Genomic DNA, 18,667 nt, shown 5'->3' on the forward strand with positions numbered 1-18,667 from the left:
GAAGCCTCCTTGATCTCCTTCTAGTCACCGCCCCTAACCAGAGTTAATCACGGTCTTCACTTTGAACATCACAGAGTAGTTTTGCCTTTTAGACATGTTTTGTACTCTCTTGTGTTTGTCTGCTTTCGTTCAACTTTGTTTTGGAAATTCACCCATGTTGCTTTGTGTAGGAATAGTTTTTTTCATTCTCATTATTGTATAGTATTTTATAATATGGCTATACCATGATTTTTTAATCTATTCTTCTATTACTGGATATTTGGATTGTTTCCAGTTTGGGCTTTTATTAATAGTGCTACTGTGAATATTCTTGTACATGTTTTTTGGTGAACATATGTATACATTTCTGTTGAGGTATATACTTAGAAATGGAATTGCTGAGTCTTATAGGATGTGCATGTGTATGTTCAGCTTCAGTAGATACTACCAAATAATTTTCCAAAGTGATTATGCCATTTTACTTCCACCAGCAGTGTATGAGAGTTCTAGTTGCTCTACATCCTTGCTAACAACTTTTTTTGTGTGGTAGGTGGTCTTCAAGCATTTTAAAATGTGATATTTAGTTCTTTGGTTCTTGCTAGTAAGTCTTCTTTTCTCCATAAGGTTGTGAGCTCCTTGAGGATAGGGATTCTGTTTGTATCCTTAAACTTGACATAAGGGCTGACATATCATGGGCATTTAATAGAGGTTGGATGAATGAAGCATGTATGCATGGCATGTGTGTGAATAAGGACAGGAAGGAAGTAATAAGAAACAACAGTACAGGTGGTTGTGTTTGTTGGTTCATAAAATATGTGAATGTTTTCCATGTATAACGCACCGTACTTGATTCTGGTAATAGATTTAGTTCCTGCCCTCATGGATCTTTTTGGTAGTGGTGATAGAAAATAAGCAAGTATGTAAATATGTAATTGTACATTGTAATAAGTACTGTGAATGAAATGAACAGGCTACTGCTATGATAGAGAATAATGAGATGATAAACTATTTTAGATAAAATGGTCAGAGAAGGCCTCTTGTAAAAAGTGACTTTTGAGTATTTCAGGGTATTTTTTCTCTTTTACAAAAAGTTAATTATTGATATCTTTTCAATTTAAACAAAGGAAAACCTGATGTCTTTAAATGTCAAGGGAATCTGTTTTTGGGGGCATGGGAGTACAAAAAAGTAAATGTGTGTGTTTATAGATTTGTATAGGTATGGTAAACTAGCTGTTGTCCTTGGTACTAGACACCTAGATACTTCAGTAGTTCCATATGGTGTTAAATGTTACCTCATGGATAGTGGTAGGACAGAAATAGCTAGGTGAAGTAGGTGGTGAGACAATCACAGAAGGAATCCATTAGTTACTCCTGGAGCTGTGGGAGAAGAAAAAGATCATGTAATCTAATAGAAGAGAACTCACTCCAAAGCACAGCTCCTTGAACCTGCTGTTGGTTGTGTTTTTTGAACCCATTTAAGTGCTTTGTGTTCTAGGTGGATCATTACATTGATGTATGTGATATAATGGGAGGTGTTCTGTGTTTAGTCTGTGTTTTACAGAGTCTATTTGATACCTATGAATTAAACATAAGTGTTCTTGGAACTGACCAGAAAAATTCTGACTAATCTTTTAATATCCTTGTTTAGAAAGAAAAGTAAATAGTAACTCTCCACAATTAGAAATTCTATTTTTCCTTCATTAGAATTACAGAAAAAGTCATTTTCATTTCATGTGTCCCTTCTCTTGGAATAAACCAGAACTGAAGGGGTACCCTCCTCTTGCTCCCTCCGCACCCCTTTTTATTGTAAAGATACTATAACATTACTGAGAGTTTGGAAACTAGATTCTTAAACTTATTCATAATTCTGCTAACTTAAAATAACTCTTTCATTTCTGTGTTCCTTTCTAGACTTGCGCATATGCGGTCATTTTTACCTATAATTTTATTCATGTTATAAGTGCTTTTTCATGTTACTAAAGATAATAATCTCTAATGTAAACTATGGACTTTGAGTGATAATGATGTGTCAGTGTAGGTTCATCAATTGTAGCAAATGTACCGCTCTGCTCGGGGATGGTGATAGTAGGGGATGTTGTGTGTGTGGGAGTAGCTATAAGAGAGCTCTCTGTATTTTCTGCTCAGTTTTGCTGTGAACCTAAAACTGCTTAAAAAATAAAGCCTATTTAAAAAAAAAATCTCAGTGGTTACCTGATTTTCCATTGAGTGACTGTACCTTAATTTAATTAACAATCTTTCTTATTGGACCTTTTCCCCATATTCACTCTTGTGAATAATGCTATGATGAGGATCTTTTGCATGTAGTTTTTTTCCTTTGGAATTTGTTTTCAAAACTACGTTTATTGGCCTTGATTATAATAATACCAATCTAAAAGGGTTATGGTGAAGATTAAATAAGGTAATATATGTCAGGCACTTAGCATAATACCTGGCACATAACAATTGTAAATAATGGTTGTTGTATTGCCAAAATGCTTTCAAATACAGTATGTAAACATAAAAGGAAGGCAATTCTGATCTGAACAATGATGATGTTGTTGATGATCATGGTGATAATGGCAGCTTCTACTATTTATTGAGTATCTATTTTGCAAAAGGCGCTTTACATATATTATCTCCTTTAATCCTCCCTACAACTGAGGTTCAGTCACTTGCCCATGGCCTCCCAGTTTGTAAGTGGCAGAAGCACGTTTTAAACTTAAAATTGACTGACGTTAAAGTCTTTTTTTTTTGTATACTGCACTACTGCTAATGTTTAAGTAGGTATTTATTGCAATTCTAGTTTTTAGAGTTGACTCAGATTTATTTAGTTCCAGGTTTCCAGGGCTGAATCCTTTTATTTGTTCAAGTATTCAACAGATATTTATTGAGCATGTACCATGTACCAGACACCATTCTAGGTGGCTGTCTTGGATCCTCTTGATGATCAGATCACTAGGAACTGGGTTAAGCAAGGTTGGAAAGATTTTCTAGTCTTTACTTTGAAGCTGCTCTGCTCAGATTAACCCTCAAGTGAGTGCTTAGTGTTGCTTACATCTTTTTTTTTAATCCTCCAGTGGCCCCAGATGAGCCAGTTCCTAGCATGTGGTAGATCAGAACAGATTCCTGGAATAGACATACAGCTGAGTAGGAAGTTTCACACCACAAATAAGGTGAGAATTACTAGTGCTTCTGTGTTTATAGAGTGCTTTCGCAAGGGTGTTCTTATTTGAATCTCAGCAAAATTGTTAGCTAGATGAGGCAAAGAATTTTATTGAATGCAGAAGCTGAGGCCCAGGGAAGTGAAGTGACTTGCCTACGGTCATAAGGATGGTAAGTGACAGACCAACTGACTATTTGAACCTAAGACTTCTGATCCTGTGTCCTGTATTTCTTCCATTGTACTGTCTTGCTTGGAAAATGCTTTAGAGAAAAAAGTCTTTATGAATTTTTTATATTCTAAAAATAAAGTAGTGTTAAATTTTGGAGAATTTCTTATTGGTTATATAGCCTGCCTTCATTTGAAGAGGCTTAGCATTACAACAGGTTTTCCTTGGAGTATATTTGCAGACTACAAGATTCATATCTTCTGTAGTCATTAATAAAATTTGTTATACTAAAAAATGCAAGGGTTATTTATTCAGAATGTACTTACTTTGGTTGATTATGGTTTTAAATGACTTTTGACTGCTTTCAGACAGTATTTTTCTTTCCTTTTCCTGTTATGTCAATAAACAGAGAACATTCCTCTTCTCAGAATTGTTTTTTTGGGAAATAGGGGTCAAGATTTCCTTTTAAAAATACTCTTTTCCCTACGACTTTTATTCTAATACATACAATCTATCATTTCCTAGACATGGGTTCATAGGCATATGGTCAATGAGGTGGGTATTTCTTACTCTGCAATTTGGAGGACATTGTATTAGATAGAGTTCCAGATGTGTTTGCACTGAGTGATAAGATGCCTAGAAAAGTGAGAATTAAGAATTCTATGTGAAAACAAAACAAAAAAATCTAAGCAATAAAAAATACCCTTAGACCTAATGAGAAACAAAAGCATTCTTTTTAAAAAATTTTTTTGCAACTAATTTTGGTCCCCTTCTTTTTGGTTAAATAGCTTTCTGCTACCAAAGATTCTCCACAGCCTATTGAGGAGAAGGTTGGTGCCTTCACGAAGATAATAGAAGCCATGGGATTCACAGGACCTTTGAAATACAGTAAATGGGTAAAGTCTTTTAAGTTCTTCTTATTTTTCTTTTTGGGCTTTGTGCTTTCTGCCCCTCATAGAAGAATTTTAAAGCTTCTGCTTTGCTTTTGTGAAATTCATACATTATTTTGAGAGCTTCAAAATGTATTGTCATCCCCCTACCCACTGTTCCAAGTCAGAGCTATGCAACATGTGGGGCTGAAATATTCTTTCTACTCCCTTAACCTGATTCCTTAGAAGTATCTCAGTAGAGGCAAGCCAATAAGACTGGGCTTTCCAGGCCTTGCTAAATGATATGCCATATAGATGAGTTCTAAGGAATTAGATGGGCCAACTATTCTGATGGACAGAATTGTTAAGGAAACATTACTCTCCAATGAATCCATATTCATAAGTGATTTTCACTAGGTCATTGTAGTGACTTTCTTTAAAATTTTACTAATAAGCACCCTGTGATTTATTGTAAGTCTTATTATGGAGGGATATTTGCTAGTTTTATCATTCCTAGTCAACTCTTGGCCCACCACGTTATCTGTTATATAGTAACTGCTATAAAAGAATGAATGTCCTCTCTGCATCACGTGCATCCTGCCCTGGGTTTTTATAGCAATGCCTCTAACCAATTAAAGTAATAAAACGTTAGCCATTCAGCTTTGCTCAGTTCAGTTATCTTCTAGTACTACCATTTCTCTCTATCATTATCGCAGAAGTGCCTTTTAATGCTTTTCCAAGTTGCCAGAGTGTTAGGTAAGCCTAATCAGTCATAAGTTATATATTAATCAAAGCAAGCCAACACAAAGCAATAGGGAAGACTTTTTTAGAAAACATCATAGCTTTGCCCAAGATGACCAAATAATGCCAGTTATGTCATTTTAACAAGTTGGATTCAAATTAGAATTTCAATTTTATTATAGACTTCCACTTTTAGTTTCTTCTTATCATGTCTGGTTCTCTTCCTAACAATTCTCTCTGCAGCAAATATAGACTTCTTGCTATAATCTCTCTTTTAAATAAATTCTAAAAAGTGAACAGTGATTCCTCAAGCATTTTGTTTGTAAGGGGCTTTGAAAAGTATAGAAGATAACACATATACTAGGTAATAATGATGTTCTTGAGACCCTAAAGTTATGAAGTGGCTTCTTAATCATCAAAGAAATATAGTTATATTCATTAAAGTTATCTGTTTTACATCTTAATTCTTTGACAATTGATAATCATTGGTATATTTGGTAATGTTATTAACCAGAATCTTTTCCCCTATGAAAAAAAATGGTTGTGATTATGGCATTTGGATTTAAAAACTTAAAATATGTGTTTTGTTTGAAAATTAGAAATTAAAGAAAAGGGAAATGAGAGCAGAGAGAGAGAAAGAGAAGAGAAGAAAATTTATTGTTTTATTCGTTTCTTGATGGTTGGGTTCCACTTGGTTGCTACCAGATGCTTCGTCTAGTCTGTTTTTTTATGATTCCAGAGGGAAAATTGGCTACCATTTGGAGGATTACTAAATCATAAAGAAAATTTCTTCACTGTTTTAGCTTAAGTTAGTCTCTGATTTTTCTTGGTTCTTTTGTGACCTCAACCAAGTCCCTAATATTTGCATTTGAAAAATCTTTTGTGATGTAGTAGTGTCTACTTTCTATAACCTTCATTTTTTAATTTGTGATATCAAGACATCAAAATGTGACATTCTAGTATAATTTAGGTGGGAAAATGTAGGTATAACTTCCCATTTTGAAAGATTGTGAGCCCTTTTCGGCAAATGTTGACTCAGAAATCTATGATTAGACACTTGTATTGCAGTGGCAAGATACTTTTAAGTTTTGTGTTTTCAGATGTCTTTGGTTAGAGAGTAAAATGCTTGCTTGTCAGTCTACATCAGTAATATCAACCATCTTTCCTCCATCTTTTTATGTAATATTTTCATGCGTAGTTCCATTTTTCTTCTAGATTCGTATTTAGGAATTTAAATATAGCTTTTCCTTACCTTTTTGACTATCCTGAAATAAGCATTCTTTTTCATTATCTTTATGGAGCAATATCAGATAAGGCAAGGACAACATTACCAGATTCAGCCATATATCGTAGAATAGGCTGTTTCCAGATTAGCATTAGGCCAAAAAATTATTCCTGTTCTGAAGGACACTGACAAACTGGAATGCATTCAGATGTGGTAGTGAGTCTTGTGGAGCTTTCAGAAGCCATGTTGAATGAAGAATGGTTGAAGGAAATAGGGATGCTTAGCCTGGAAAGGAGAAGACATGAAGGTTCTTCTCAGATATTTGAAGGGCAGATGTAATAAAAATGAAGAGACTTAATCTGAGGTATTCCAGTGGGCAGATGATGTTTAATGAATGTTACATGAAGTAGATTTAAGTTCAGTAAAACAAAAATCTAACAAAAATTGTCCTCCAGTGGGATAGGAAGCCTCACAAGGTCATTGGACTTATTTGAACAGGAGCCCAGATGGTTGACTGTGAATCAAGAATGCTGTAGAAGGAATTCCAGTACAGAATTGAAGGTTCAAATGACTTCAAAGCCCCTTCCAACTCGCACATAGCTGTTAGTGCAAGCCTTTTACTAGATTAGTTTTTCACCTTGTGGGATGGTACAAAATGCATTAGCTGGTGGGAGAGCTGATTTTCACTTCCTAAAGCTGTCTTAGGTACTTGTATTTTAGTCAATTAGACTGAAGAAGACTTCCAAAGTTAGAATGAAGTAAACATGAAGTCATCCGAGGACCAGAATAATTTGTATTGACTAGGTGGAAATTTAGTCTACCTACCTCCTTAACTTATATTAAGGCATGAATTTTGAAGAGGTTCTTTCCCCAAGTTGTTATTTCCCGTCCCTGTGTGATGGTCTTAAGGGAGTTGCTTTAGAGATTTGTCCAGGAAAGTGGCTCACCCAAGTATAAAGGCTTGGCTTCACTGCAGGAAAAGTGAGAAACTATAAAATGCTCCTGATTGCCACAGTATGAGCACTGTATAAATATACTGGCCAATCTGGTGAGGTCTTCATTATTTGTAATGAATACTTTCTTCATGAACATGTTGTAGGGGAAGACCTCCTTCTCAAGGAAAGATTTGAGCCTTGGAGCCAAGTCTGCCTTTCTTCGGGGTGATTAATTATAAAGCTAGAGGACTCTATATATAAGACTCTGAAGGAAACTGTAGGATTAAAAAAAAAAATCAAGAAATAGGCTATTAGGAGTTTTACTTAAAATTATAAATGTCTGTAGTTGAACTAGGCCATAAGCTCCATGAAAGCAGGAGTTTTTGACTGCTTTGTTTACTGCTGTATTCCCAGCAATGAAATCAATGCCAGGCACTTAGTTAGGTACTCAATAAATTATTTGTCAAATGAAGTGAAGAGCTAACATGTCCGAAACTCCCTGTCTCAAGGATAGGGATAGGCCTATCAAGGTCAAAGCATTAGGATCATGAGATCATTAGGATATCATTAGTTTGGAGAGGGTACAGACCAGTGCTTCCCAAAATGTGTTCTGTGTTCAGTACCTCTAAGAACTGCAGGTGTTTCTTTTTTAGCCTGCTGATATGGTGAATTACATTGATTGATTTGCGAATGTTGAATCAACTTTGCATTCTTGGGATAAATCTCACTTGATCATGATATATTATCCTTTTTAAATATTGATGGGTTTGATGTGTTAATATTTTAAGGATTTTTGCATCTGTGTTCATAAAGGCTGTGGTTCTATAGTTTTGTTTTCTTCTAATGACTTTGGTTTTGCCATCAGAGAAATGTTGGCTTCATAGAATGAGCTGGAAAGTGTTCTTTTCTCTTGTTTTCTGGAAAAGTTTATGTAGATTTGGTATCATTTCATTAGATGTTTGGTAGAATTATGTAGTGATGCCATTGAGCCTGGAGTTTTCTTTGTGGGAAGATTTTTAACCACAGATCCCATTTCTTTAATAGATACAAGACTATTCATGTTATTTATTTATTCTAGTGAGCTTTGGTAGTTTGTGTCTTTCAAGGAATTTGTCCATTTCCTTTAAGTAATCAAACTTATTGGGCTAAAATTGTTTATTATGTTCCCTTATTATCCTGTTAGTATCCTATTAGGATAGGTAGTGATGGCCCCTCTCTGATTCCTGATGTTGTTAATTTATATCTTCTCTGTTTTTTCTTTATTAGTCCTGCTAAAGGTTTATCAATTTTATTGATATTCCAAAGAACCAGCTTTGGCTTCTTTGATTTTCTGTGTTTCTGTTTTCAATTTTATTGATTTCTGCTCTTAGCTTTATTATATTGTTCCTTCTGCTTGCTTTTAGGTTTAATTTGCTCTTCTTTTTTAAGCGTCTTGCCATGGGTTTTCTTAAATGTGGGCTTCTAATGCTAATTTACTCCCCGTATAGATGTATCTGATTTCCACTTGTTTTATGTTTTGTTCTATTTCCCCCATATAAGCTTTAGACTAAACGCCTTGAAAAAATAATAGTCTTCAAATTAGCAAATAAAAAAATCTTAATTACAATCAGAGACATAATCCTTCCTTAGTTTATTATGAGTATTTCTGCCCATCAGAGATGCTGTTGTTTTGACTCAGTGAGTGTAGAGAAATATGAATGTTATATAGTAGTGGATATAGTATATCCTTGATGACTTTGAACCTTAAAAAACATAGCTCTAGTAAAATTCTAGATTGGTTTTTCTTCATTTGCTATATCATTCTTAGTCTGTCCTTTTTTTTTTGTTTTTAGTCTGTGCATATTTGAACTTTTTCTTTTTTTTTAGTCTGTGCATTTTTTTTTTCTGAGGAATATTCGCCTTGAGCTAACATCTGTTGCCAATCTTCCTCTTTTTTTTTTTTTGAGGAAAATTAGCTCTGAGCTAACATCTGCTGCCAATCCTCCTCTCTTTGCTGAGGAAGATTGGCCCTGAGCTAACATCTGTGCCCATCTTCCTGTATTTTATGTGGGACTCCTGCCATAGCATGGCTTGACAAGTGGTGTGTAGGTCCACACCTGGGATCTGAACCTGCGAACCCCGGGCTGCCGAAGAGGAGTGTGCGAACTTAACCACTATGCCATATGGCCAGCCCCCTATCTTTCTCTTTTTGCCTGAGGAATATTCGCCCTGAGCTAACATCTGTGCCAGTCTTGCTATATTTTGTATGTGAGTCGCCACCATAGCATGGCCGCGTATAAGTGGTGTAGGTCTGCACCTGGGAACTGAACCCGGGCCACTGAAGTGGAGTGTGCCAAACTTTACCACTAGGCCACGGGGCCGGCCCTAGTCTGTGCATTTTTGAGTCTGTCATTTTAAGAAAAAATAAGATTCTACAAGCCTTTTGTTAATGTACTAATTTATTTAATTGTATCCTTAAGGAATTATTTTGAAAGTCCTTAGAAATACCTGTTCCCTTAGTGCTAAGTTTGTCTTCAGACCTACAATTCAACTCTTAAAAATAACTTATTTTTTATTTTTAGGTTTATTTTTATTAAGGAATAATGTGCATACAATAAAATATATAAGATGTGGTCCATCTCAGTGAATAAATTAATGCCACTACTTAGATCAAGAGTCTGAGAGAGTTCTTAGAGCTTTAGGGAATAGTAAAAGGTTGATCTTTCTACTGTATTTTACATTCACTAGAAATCCTTATTTATAAACAGTCTTCTGTTAATCAGCAAACTAAAAGTAGGGAAAACATAGAAAAAAATGACCCCTTGCCCAAGGGAAAAAAAAGATTTTAGAATAGATAGTAGTGCCTTTGAGGAAAGATTGAAAGATTGAAATTTTTGTTTGTTTGTTTGATTTTGTTCAAAAGAATGGGTAATTTTTTGATATAAAGGGTTTTTTTCAAATTGTAAAGAGCTAATGTGGATGATGCTGAATAGTGATTTAGAAGCTCAAAAGTGGTGAAATGGGCTTGAATTAGAGGAGAGATTTCATTTAAATATTGAAAAACTTTTTTGACATTTGCATGCTAAAATCCTCAAATGTGAAAATTGTGTGAAGTCTGTATGAATGGCTAGCTTTAAGAAAAGAAAGAAATATTTATGCTGGTTTAGCTATTAAATTGCCTAGAGACAGGTTTGGACCCTTCCTTCTAGTTGAAGAAATACAAGATTCTGTGACCTACATGTAATGGCACTGGAACATCCACTTGGTCATGTCTTGAGTTGGTTTTATTCTCTTTGTCTAGAAGATTAAGATTGCGGCCCTGCGCATGTATACTAGCTGTGTGGAGAAAACTGACTTCGAGGAATTCTTTCTAAGTAAGTTACTGTTTTTGAAAGTTTGAAAAGGAAAATGAATCTACTTTTCATTTTTATGATTGTGTCTTAGTAGAATAGATTTTTTTAAGTCACTAGTGAAACAATTTTTCCTGCACAAAGTGTGTAATAAAAGCTGCTTATTTTTCTCTTTTAATAGAGTAAACAAAGACCGAAAGAACCCTATACAGAAAACATTTTAATAAGTTTGGGAAAAAACCTAAAAATTTATCTAATACTTTGGTACTAGCACCCGCCTTGTCCACACATGTATCTTTTTACATAAGAGTAGTTATGTAAACATAACCTGTTTTACATTCTGGATGTTTGTGTGTCTTTTTGAGGAAGATTGACCCTGCGCTAACATCTGTTGCCAATCTTCCTGGTTTTTTTTTCTTCTTTTCCCCCCAAAGCCTCAGTACGTAGTCGTATATCATAGTTGTAGAGTTGTAGCTCTTCTATGTGGGACCCTGCCTCAGCATGGCTTGATGAGCAGTGAGTAGAGCAGTGAGTAGGTCCGTGTCCAGGATCCGAATCGGCAGGCCGCTGAAGCGGAATGTGCGAACTTAACCACTACGCCCCCGGACCGGCCCCTCTGGATGTTTTATTTAGCATTTTGACATGAACTTTTGCCAATCATTCCTCTTTTATTTCTAGTTTTTAGTTGTTTTAGTTAATCCTGGAATATGCCTCATGATTTTTCTTCTTTCTATTGAAGGACTCTTGGGTCAAATAGCACATATAATTTTATTATTTTTATCCCATTGATAAATTGCTTTCCAAAAGGGTTTTGCTGGTTTAGACTTCTACTGGTATTCGATTGTAACAATACAGTATTCATTTTGATGCTGTAAATTGTTGTAGTTATAAACAAAGTTAATTAAAGCACGTACGTATACAGTCATTAGGAAAGTTTAAGCTGTTTCCAGTTCTACAGATTTTGGAAGGTAATGTGTACTGTGCATGTCTATGGTAACAGCCATTATCCTCAAAGCAATGAACACTTAACTGTATGTACTTGATATTTTTCATGGACAGCAAATATCTATGTATAATTATGTTAACAATGATGAAGAAAGCTAGAAGCAGTTTTGATTCTTTAATTAAAACCAAATGCAAGTTGTTTTGTTTATTTTTCTTTTGTTTATTTCAACAGATTGATATTATATTAGAAACTTAAAATACCATACTGAGTTGTAATCCTAATTTAGTATCCACCTTCCATTTCTTATTTGTTCATAGTGAGGAAAGAAAACTTTCCTGCTTCTTTTTAATCTCTAACAATTTCTCATTTTAGAACAAATTAGTGTGAAAGGAGAAAATATTCTTTCTCTACCTGGTGAAGAAACTAGAAGCTGGATTTTTCTTAAGTGGTTTCTTGAGTCCATGTGCTTAAGTATTTTTCATCAGATCTTTTTAAAGCCTCATCTTTAGACGTCTATTTAATATTTGATTTAGTAAATAGCTCAGAAATTTATTATAATTATTTTGAAAGGATGTTTACTAACTGTCTTTGTCTTAGCCAATCCTCATTACTGAAGATTCTTGAGTTAATATTATAGTATCCAATAATGAGACTATTATTGCATATTTAAGTTAATATATCATGTTTCAATTTATAATCTGTTGTAAACTACTTATAAAAATAAAAGTTTAGGGGGCCAGCCCGGTGGCACAAGTGGTTAAGTGCGCATGCTCTGCTGCGGCGGCCTGGGGTTCACAGGTTTGGATCCCGGGTGCGCACTGACACACTGCTTGTTGAGCCATGCTGTGGCGGCGTCCCATATAAAGTAGAGGAAGATGGGCATGGATGTTAGCCCAGGGCCAGTCTTCCTCAGCAAAAAAAAGAGGAGGATTGGCAGATGTTATCTCAGGGCCGATCTTCCTCACAAAAAAAAAAAGTTTATAAAAATTACCATTATATACTAATAATTCACATTTATGTGGTATGCTTTTACATTTGTCTCATTTAGGAGTTACAAAACCTTGTGTGATAGAATGGGATTGTATTCTTATTTTCTTTTTTTTGTGTGTGTATGTGTGAGGAAGATCAGCCCTGAGCTAACATCTGTTGCCAGTCCTCCTCTTTTTGCTGAGGAAGATTGGCCGTGGGCTAACATCTGTGCCCATCATCCTCTACTTTATATGAGATGCTACCACAGCATGGCTTGATAAGTGGTGCGTGGATCCGCGCCTGAGATCCGAACCTGCGAACCCCGGGCCACCAAAGTGGAGCGCACGAACTTAACCGCTACGCCACTGGGCCAGCCGTCTTATTTTCATTTTTGTTTTGTTTTGTTTTGTTTTGTTTTGAGAAACAGTTGAAACTTAAAGAGACTAAGTGTCTTGCCCAAAGTTGCTTAGTCAAACCTTGATCCTATGTCATCTAGCTTAAAATCCAGGAATTTTTCTGCCATAACATATTGCCTGTGAATGAATGTAACTGCAAATTAGAAGTTATAATCTGTCTTAATATTTTTGTATTTTATTATATTTAAATGAGAACTACCTCTATGAGATGTTCTATTAGTACTGGAAACTGATGTTTGTACATATTAGAGCATGTACATCTCAATGAGCTTTGTCCTAGCTTAGCCTTTTGAAATGGTTACCCAGGGAGGAAGTACATTTTTCAATGACATCACTCTTACTTCAAGTTTTCTAAGACTCAATTTGAGAATTGCCTTTTAACACCTACAGCATGTTCATTTGTATTATGCTCCCCTGTGGTCCATCTTTGTTGTTTGTGCGTAGATTAAATTTGGAATCAAACCAAAGTGGTTCCAAACTGTGGCTAGTGAATATAAAAGGAGCCAATCCAAAAAATACCATTTAGAGGCAGATAAAGAATATCTATAAAATAATGAGATTGACTTTCTTGCCTCTTGGATTCTAAAGAGTAGGCCAGACAGGTTTGAGGCAAAAGGAGAGAATATATATATTGCTTCCCAAGATTACACCTTTAAAGTGGCTATTGCAGCCTTGGATTTTTGGTATTTTAGGGCTTGACTTTTAGAGTCCTGAAATTAAAAGGATTGAGAGCCTCAGGTAGCTGGCCAATGTCATCCTCACTTCTCCAACAAAAATGAGGCCAGTGCTATTTCATGAAGATTATATAAGATTGAGTTGTTGACTCACAACATGCTTGTGCGTGAATAATATACTTATCAGCCTTTTGGACAGGCCCCTATAAAATGCCAAAATTATAGACTCTCATCTCAGAGCCAAGGTGGTCAAAGGTCTTCATCCAGAGACCTAGGTATTGAGGATTCTGACTGGTGAGATATCTTAACAGCCCACTGTTGTTTCCAGGATGTTTTGATGATGTCATTTGTGGCATAAATGAGCTCATCCTCTGTGAGCACGCAGTGGTTTGCTAACTGGTCTTTTGGAGATCAGTTCTATTATGAAGAGCATTTTGGAGCAGAGGTGACCAATCGGTAAAGTTTGTGTTTAATTCCACGCTGTTGTCTGCAGACTGCTTTGTCTTTAGCCCTTAAGAGACTTCATACCTTGGAGAGGAGGATCCTTAATGGATAAGTTTTGAGTCAGTAATCTAGGTTCATCATTTTATTGACATAGTCTTAAGTAATTCGTGAGTTTTTTCAAAGATAATATAAACCTTAGTGTTTAAATAATTAACTGGAAAACAGCAATAATGAATATTTTGCTAAACATTTTACAGCCTTGTCTCATTTAATCCTCACAGAAACCCTATAAGGTAGGTTCTCTTGTTCTCTCCATTTTTACAGAGAAGAAAACTGAGGCACTGAGAGGCTAAGTAACTTTACCCAGAGTCACATAGCAAGGAAGAGGAAGAGTCAAGGTTTTGAATCAGGCGGTCTGATTCCAGAGCCTGCATTAAACCAACAACTATGTTAATACTGCCGCCCCATAACCATAATGAATTATTTAATTTTATCCAACTTGGTGTCGAGAAAGAAAGTACTTAGCCTCAGAAAATAATTGAGTGTGTATTGGAGCAAGAGTGTGATCATGGCAAAAGACTCTATAGCAGGTTTTAACTTGGAAGTTTTTAAACACATTTAATTGAGCTGAAGAATCTGCTGTGTTTTTGTGTTGCTCAGAGTCAAATGGTCTTGTTTTTTAGGGCTTTACCCTGTTAGTTTCTGTTCTGACCCGAATGGCTACAAAGAGTCAATCATATGCCGACTCTTTTCCCATCCTCAGCCCTGAGTCGACCCCCAGAAGGGAAAATTGTGACTCAAGTCCAGCTGCTGGCCTGTCTGTCTGTCTGTACTTTCCAGCTCAAGAACTGATTCCCTCTCTGAGAAAATTGGAAAGGCTCCTGGAGGCAGCTGAGAAGCTTTGATGTAGAGGTAGCAATTGAACAGATTGTCCTTTAGAAGCAGCCAAATTTCATTTTCCAGATTGAAAGACAGACTTCCAAGAAAACTTTTCTTTTTAATGTTTTGTTCTAGCATCCAAAAAAGACCCAACTTCAGATCCGGGCTTGAGAGTTTCTCATGGCTATTCTTGTTCTAGGTGGAGGGTGGTTGGCCCACTCTCAGATGGCATGTATCTTAATAGCTGTATGGCTGGCCAAGCCAGCCTTCACCTCCCTCCTGCTGGGCTCCAAGAGGAAGTCCACTTGACAGCTGTTGGGCACCTCCCAGTAAGCTCACCAGAGTATTTCAGTGTCACTTTGTGACAGACCTGGACTTAAACCCCAGCCCAGCCACTAGCTTGTTAATTCTGTGGCTGCCTGCAAGTTACTTAGCCTTTTTGAACCCATTTCCTCATCTCTAAAATGAGGATTATAATGCCTCCCTTCAGGGTTAAAGTGAGGATTAAGTGAGATAATGTGTTGACATGACTAGCAGTGGACCTAGCATGAAGTATGGGCCCTTAGTGAATGTTAGTTTCTGATATTAGTATTAGAGAGGCAGTTAGCGATTAAGACCACAGTGTCTGGGCCGGCCCTGTGGCTTGGTGGTTAAGTGCGCGCGCTGCGATGCTGGTGGCCCGGGTTCGGATCCCGGGTGCGCATCGAGGCACCACTTCTCTGTTCATCCTGAGGCCGAGTCCCACATACAGCAACTAGAAGGATGTGCAGCTACGACACACAACTATCCACTGGGGCTTTGGGGGGAAAAATAAAATAAATAAAATCTTTAAAAAAAAAAAAAAAGACCACAGTGTCTGGAATCAAGCAGATCTGAATTTGATCTCATATGTCTCATTTCATAGCTGTGTGACCTTGGGAAATTATCTTGATCTCTCTGAGTCAGTTTTCCCACCTGTCAAATGGGGAAAATATCAGTACCCACCTCACAGGATTGTTGGGAGTATTTATTGAGCTAATGCATGTGAAGCACCTATTATAATGTCTGGCACATAGTAAGCCCATGACGAATTATAGCTCTTTATTGTTATTGGTGTTGTTAGAGTACCTCAGAGGGTACCCTGTGTTTTCTCTACTAGTGGCCCCGGTTTGTTATTGTTTAGGACATTGTATACTTCATTGATTGTTGAAAAGCTGAAGATACTACTTCTTTCTTGAGTCATTGCTCCAAAGGACAGATTCTACCCCAAAGGCCCAAATTTCCCACTGATTCTCTTTTTTCTTTCTTTTTTTAAAGATTTTATTTATTTATTTGTTTTTCCCCCCAAAGCCCCAGTAGATAGTTGTATGTCATAGCTGCACATCCTTCTAGTTGATGTATGTGGGACGCGGCCTCAGCATGGCTGGAGAAGCGGTGCATCGGTGCGCGCCCGGGATACGAACCCGGGCCGCCAGCAGCGGAGCGCGCGCACTTAACCGCTAAGCCACGGGGCCGGCCCTCTTTTTTCTTTATCCTCTTTTTTTTTTTTTTTTTGTGAGGAAGATCAGCCCTGAGCTAACATCTGTTGCCAATCCTCCTCTTTTTGCTGAGGAAGATTGGCCCTTGGCTAACATCCATGCCCATCTTCCTCTGCTTTATATGGGACACCACCACAGCATGGCTTGACAAGCGGTGCATCCGTCCGCACCCAGGATCCAAACCGGCGAACCCCAGGCCACCGAAGTGGAGCACATGAACTTAACTGCTACGCCACCGGGCTGGCCCTGTCTTTATCCACTTGCTCTAGCTTTTCTCCCTGTCATGTCATAAGGAGGGCACATTCAGTGGGGGATCGCTTGTCCAGCCAGAGGCATTCTTAGAGATCTGAGAATTGAGAGGCTTGGATGTGTAAGCACTGACCTGATTTTTGGTATCTTAAACCAAGGAGAAGCCCTGCCCAGGTTTGTCATTCCTGGGGGCGATGAACGGCCTTTCGTTAGATATAGTCTGCTTTCTTATTCAGCTACAGCTCCCTAGAGCCCCACTTCTTTCTCCTAGTCATTTATTTTGGATGAATCATTCAGCACACTCATGTTTGTAGCACATTGGGTCACCTTAAAGAAAGGAGAGAGGAAAAGGAGACTAGAAGGACTTAAACTGCTCAGTGGGGCTCAAGTGGAAAAAGCCTGTACTTAAGTGGGGTAGACAAGGTGGTGTCTGCCTAGCTTTTCAGAAGAATTTGAGATCAGGAAGGGAAAATAACATAGAATCACGTGGAAGTTGGAAGGAACCATAGAAATCATCTAGGCTACATTATATAAAGTGAGTAAACTGAGGCCCAGAGAGGAGAAGTGATTTGCCCAACCCCGTATAGCAAGATGGTAACTGACCTGGAACTAAAAGGCTGATTGACTGCATTCAGTGCTCTTTCAACCCGTGGTCTTGCCCTGTGGTTCCGCTGGCACACTCTGTGATAGCATGATCAGAAAGCACTGTAACTGCCATGTATTTTAATTTAACAAAGTCTTACCAGTATTTAAAATATAGTCAATATTCCTGCTCTAAACTTTCACATATTTATACTTTATTGTTATTTTCTAGGGTGTCAGATGCCTGATACATTCAATTCATGGTTTCTTATAACTCTACTTCACGTCTGGTAAGTGAGCAATTTAAGTGAAGTCACCAAATGTATGTTTTTTTTCAAACACTGCTGACTTGCAAGGTATAGCCTTCAGCAGGGCTGATTATATGAAATGGCAGTTGTTCAGGCATTAAAAACTGTTCCTTTCATTTTAATAACTGGTGTCTTGGAGCACATTTTTATTAAAGGTCAAAGCATAGTCCCAGAAGGAAACTAATATTTGTAGGATTTTCTCAAAGAACACCTAACCCAGTGAACAATGCTATCAGTATCTCTAAGAGACTCTATGAGCTTGGATGGAAAGTTCTCTCCTTTGGCTGTTTTAGGAAAGTTCACATTTACGTAAAAGTGGTTTGAATTGTGAGAATCCGTGGTCATTTTCATTGCTGGTCATCAGAAACCTATAACAAATTATAGCACTGACATTTACGCCTGTACCTCTAAAATGTGCATACAGGTTAGATTCATGCCAGGTTTGTTGCATGTAAAAATATTTAACACCTTAGACAGTATATTTTTTCTTCAGCTGCAAAATAAGTAGCCAAAAAAAATCAATTTTTCATCTAATGTTACACAGTATTAAAGGTCAGAAGGATATAGGAGAGACGTTGAAGTGGGGGCTGGGGAATGTATTTATTGAACTGCCAGATCTTGGGAAAGTAAATTCTGGAGAACTAAGTTTACTACTTTGACCATAGTGAGTATCTGAGGAACGTGGGTAATGGTTGCCCTGTCAAAAGGACCCTTGTTTGAGACTGCCTTCAGCTGAGCTTTGCATCACAGGACTGACTACTATATAAAGACTTTTTGGTTTTGATCACCTCTGAAATATTTCTTCCTCTGAACTCACTGAGATTGGCTAAGGGGCCTAAGGTGGCAGTTTTTTTTATGTTATTTTTTTCTAAGCTGATAGTTTATTGAGTGCACACTATGCCCTTGGCAGCTGGCTGGGAACTAGCGATAGTTCTCAAGATGCTTACAGTCTAGTGAGGGAGATAAGACATGTAAAATGATGAGTTATAAATAGGCATGGCTAAGTTCTATAATAAATCTAAGTAGCACTTATGGGATTTTAGAGGAAGCTGCAACTATCAAAACCTTTACTAGTTCTGCCTATTCTTTGAAATGTCCCTTGTCTTTTAGTCAGGCAGTTGAAAAGGCAAACTACCTTCTCTCTGAATGGTGAAGGTTAGGAAAAGGTGCAGGGAGGGAAGCTGGATATACTGAGAGGAAAACTACTTTTTCAAGAGGGGAGGACTGCAGAGGTGGCACTGGAGATTTACTCACTGGAAAGGTGGGAGGGTTAAGA

At 37.2% G+C, this 18,667-nt stretch overlaps 1 protein-coding gene across 1 annotated transcript in view; it reads left to right on the plus strand.

The window, feature by feature from the left end:
• Positions 1-18,667, plus strand: part of UQCC1 (ubiquinol-cytochrome c reductase complex assembly factor 1) — a 101,638-nt gene that overhangs the window by 25,946 nt on the left and 57,025 nt on the right. The window contains exons 3-6 of the mRNA XM_004430479.3: positions 3,057-3,152; positions 4,097-4,204; positions 10,359-10,431; positions 17,316-17,373. Coding sequence (XP_004430536.1) covers positions 3,057-3,152; positions 4,097-4,204; positions 10,359-10,431; positions 17,316-17,373 — 335 coding nt within the window. The remainder of the gene's footprint in view (positions 1-3,056; positions 3,153-4,096; positions 4,205-10,358; positions 10,432-17,315; positions 17,374-18,667) is intronic.

The sequence above is a fragment of the Ceratotherium simum genome, chromosome 21 (assembly GCF_057802395.1).
Source record: "Ceratotherium simum simum isolate JZ-2026a chromosome 21, ASM5780239v1, whole genome shotgun sequence".
Classification (NCBI taxonomy): Eukaryota; Metazoa; Chordata; class Mammalia; order Perissodactyla; family Rhinocerotidae; genus Ceratotherium; species Ceratotherium simum.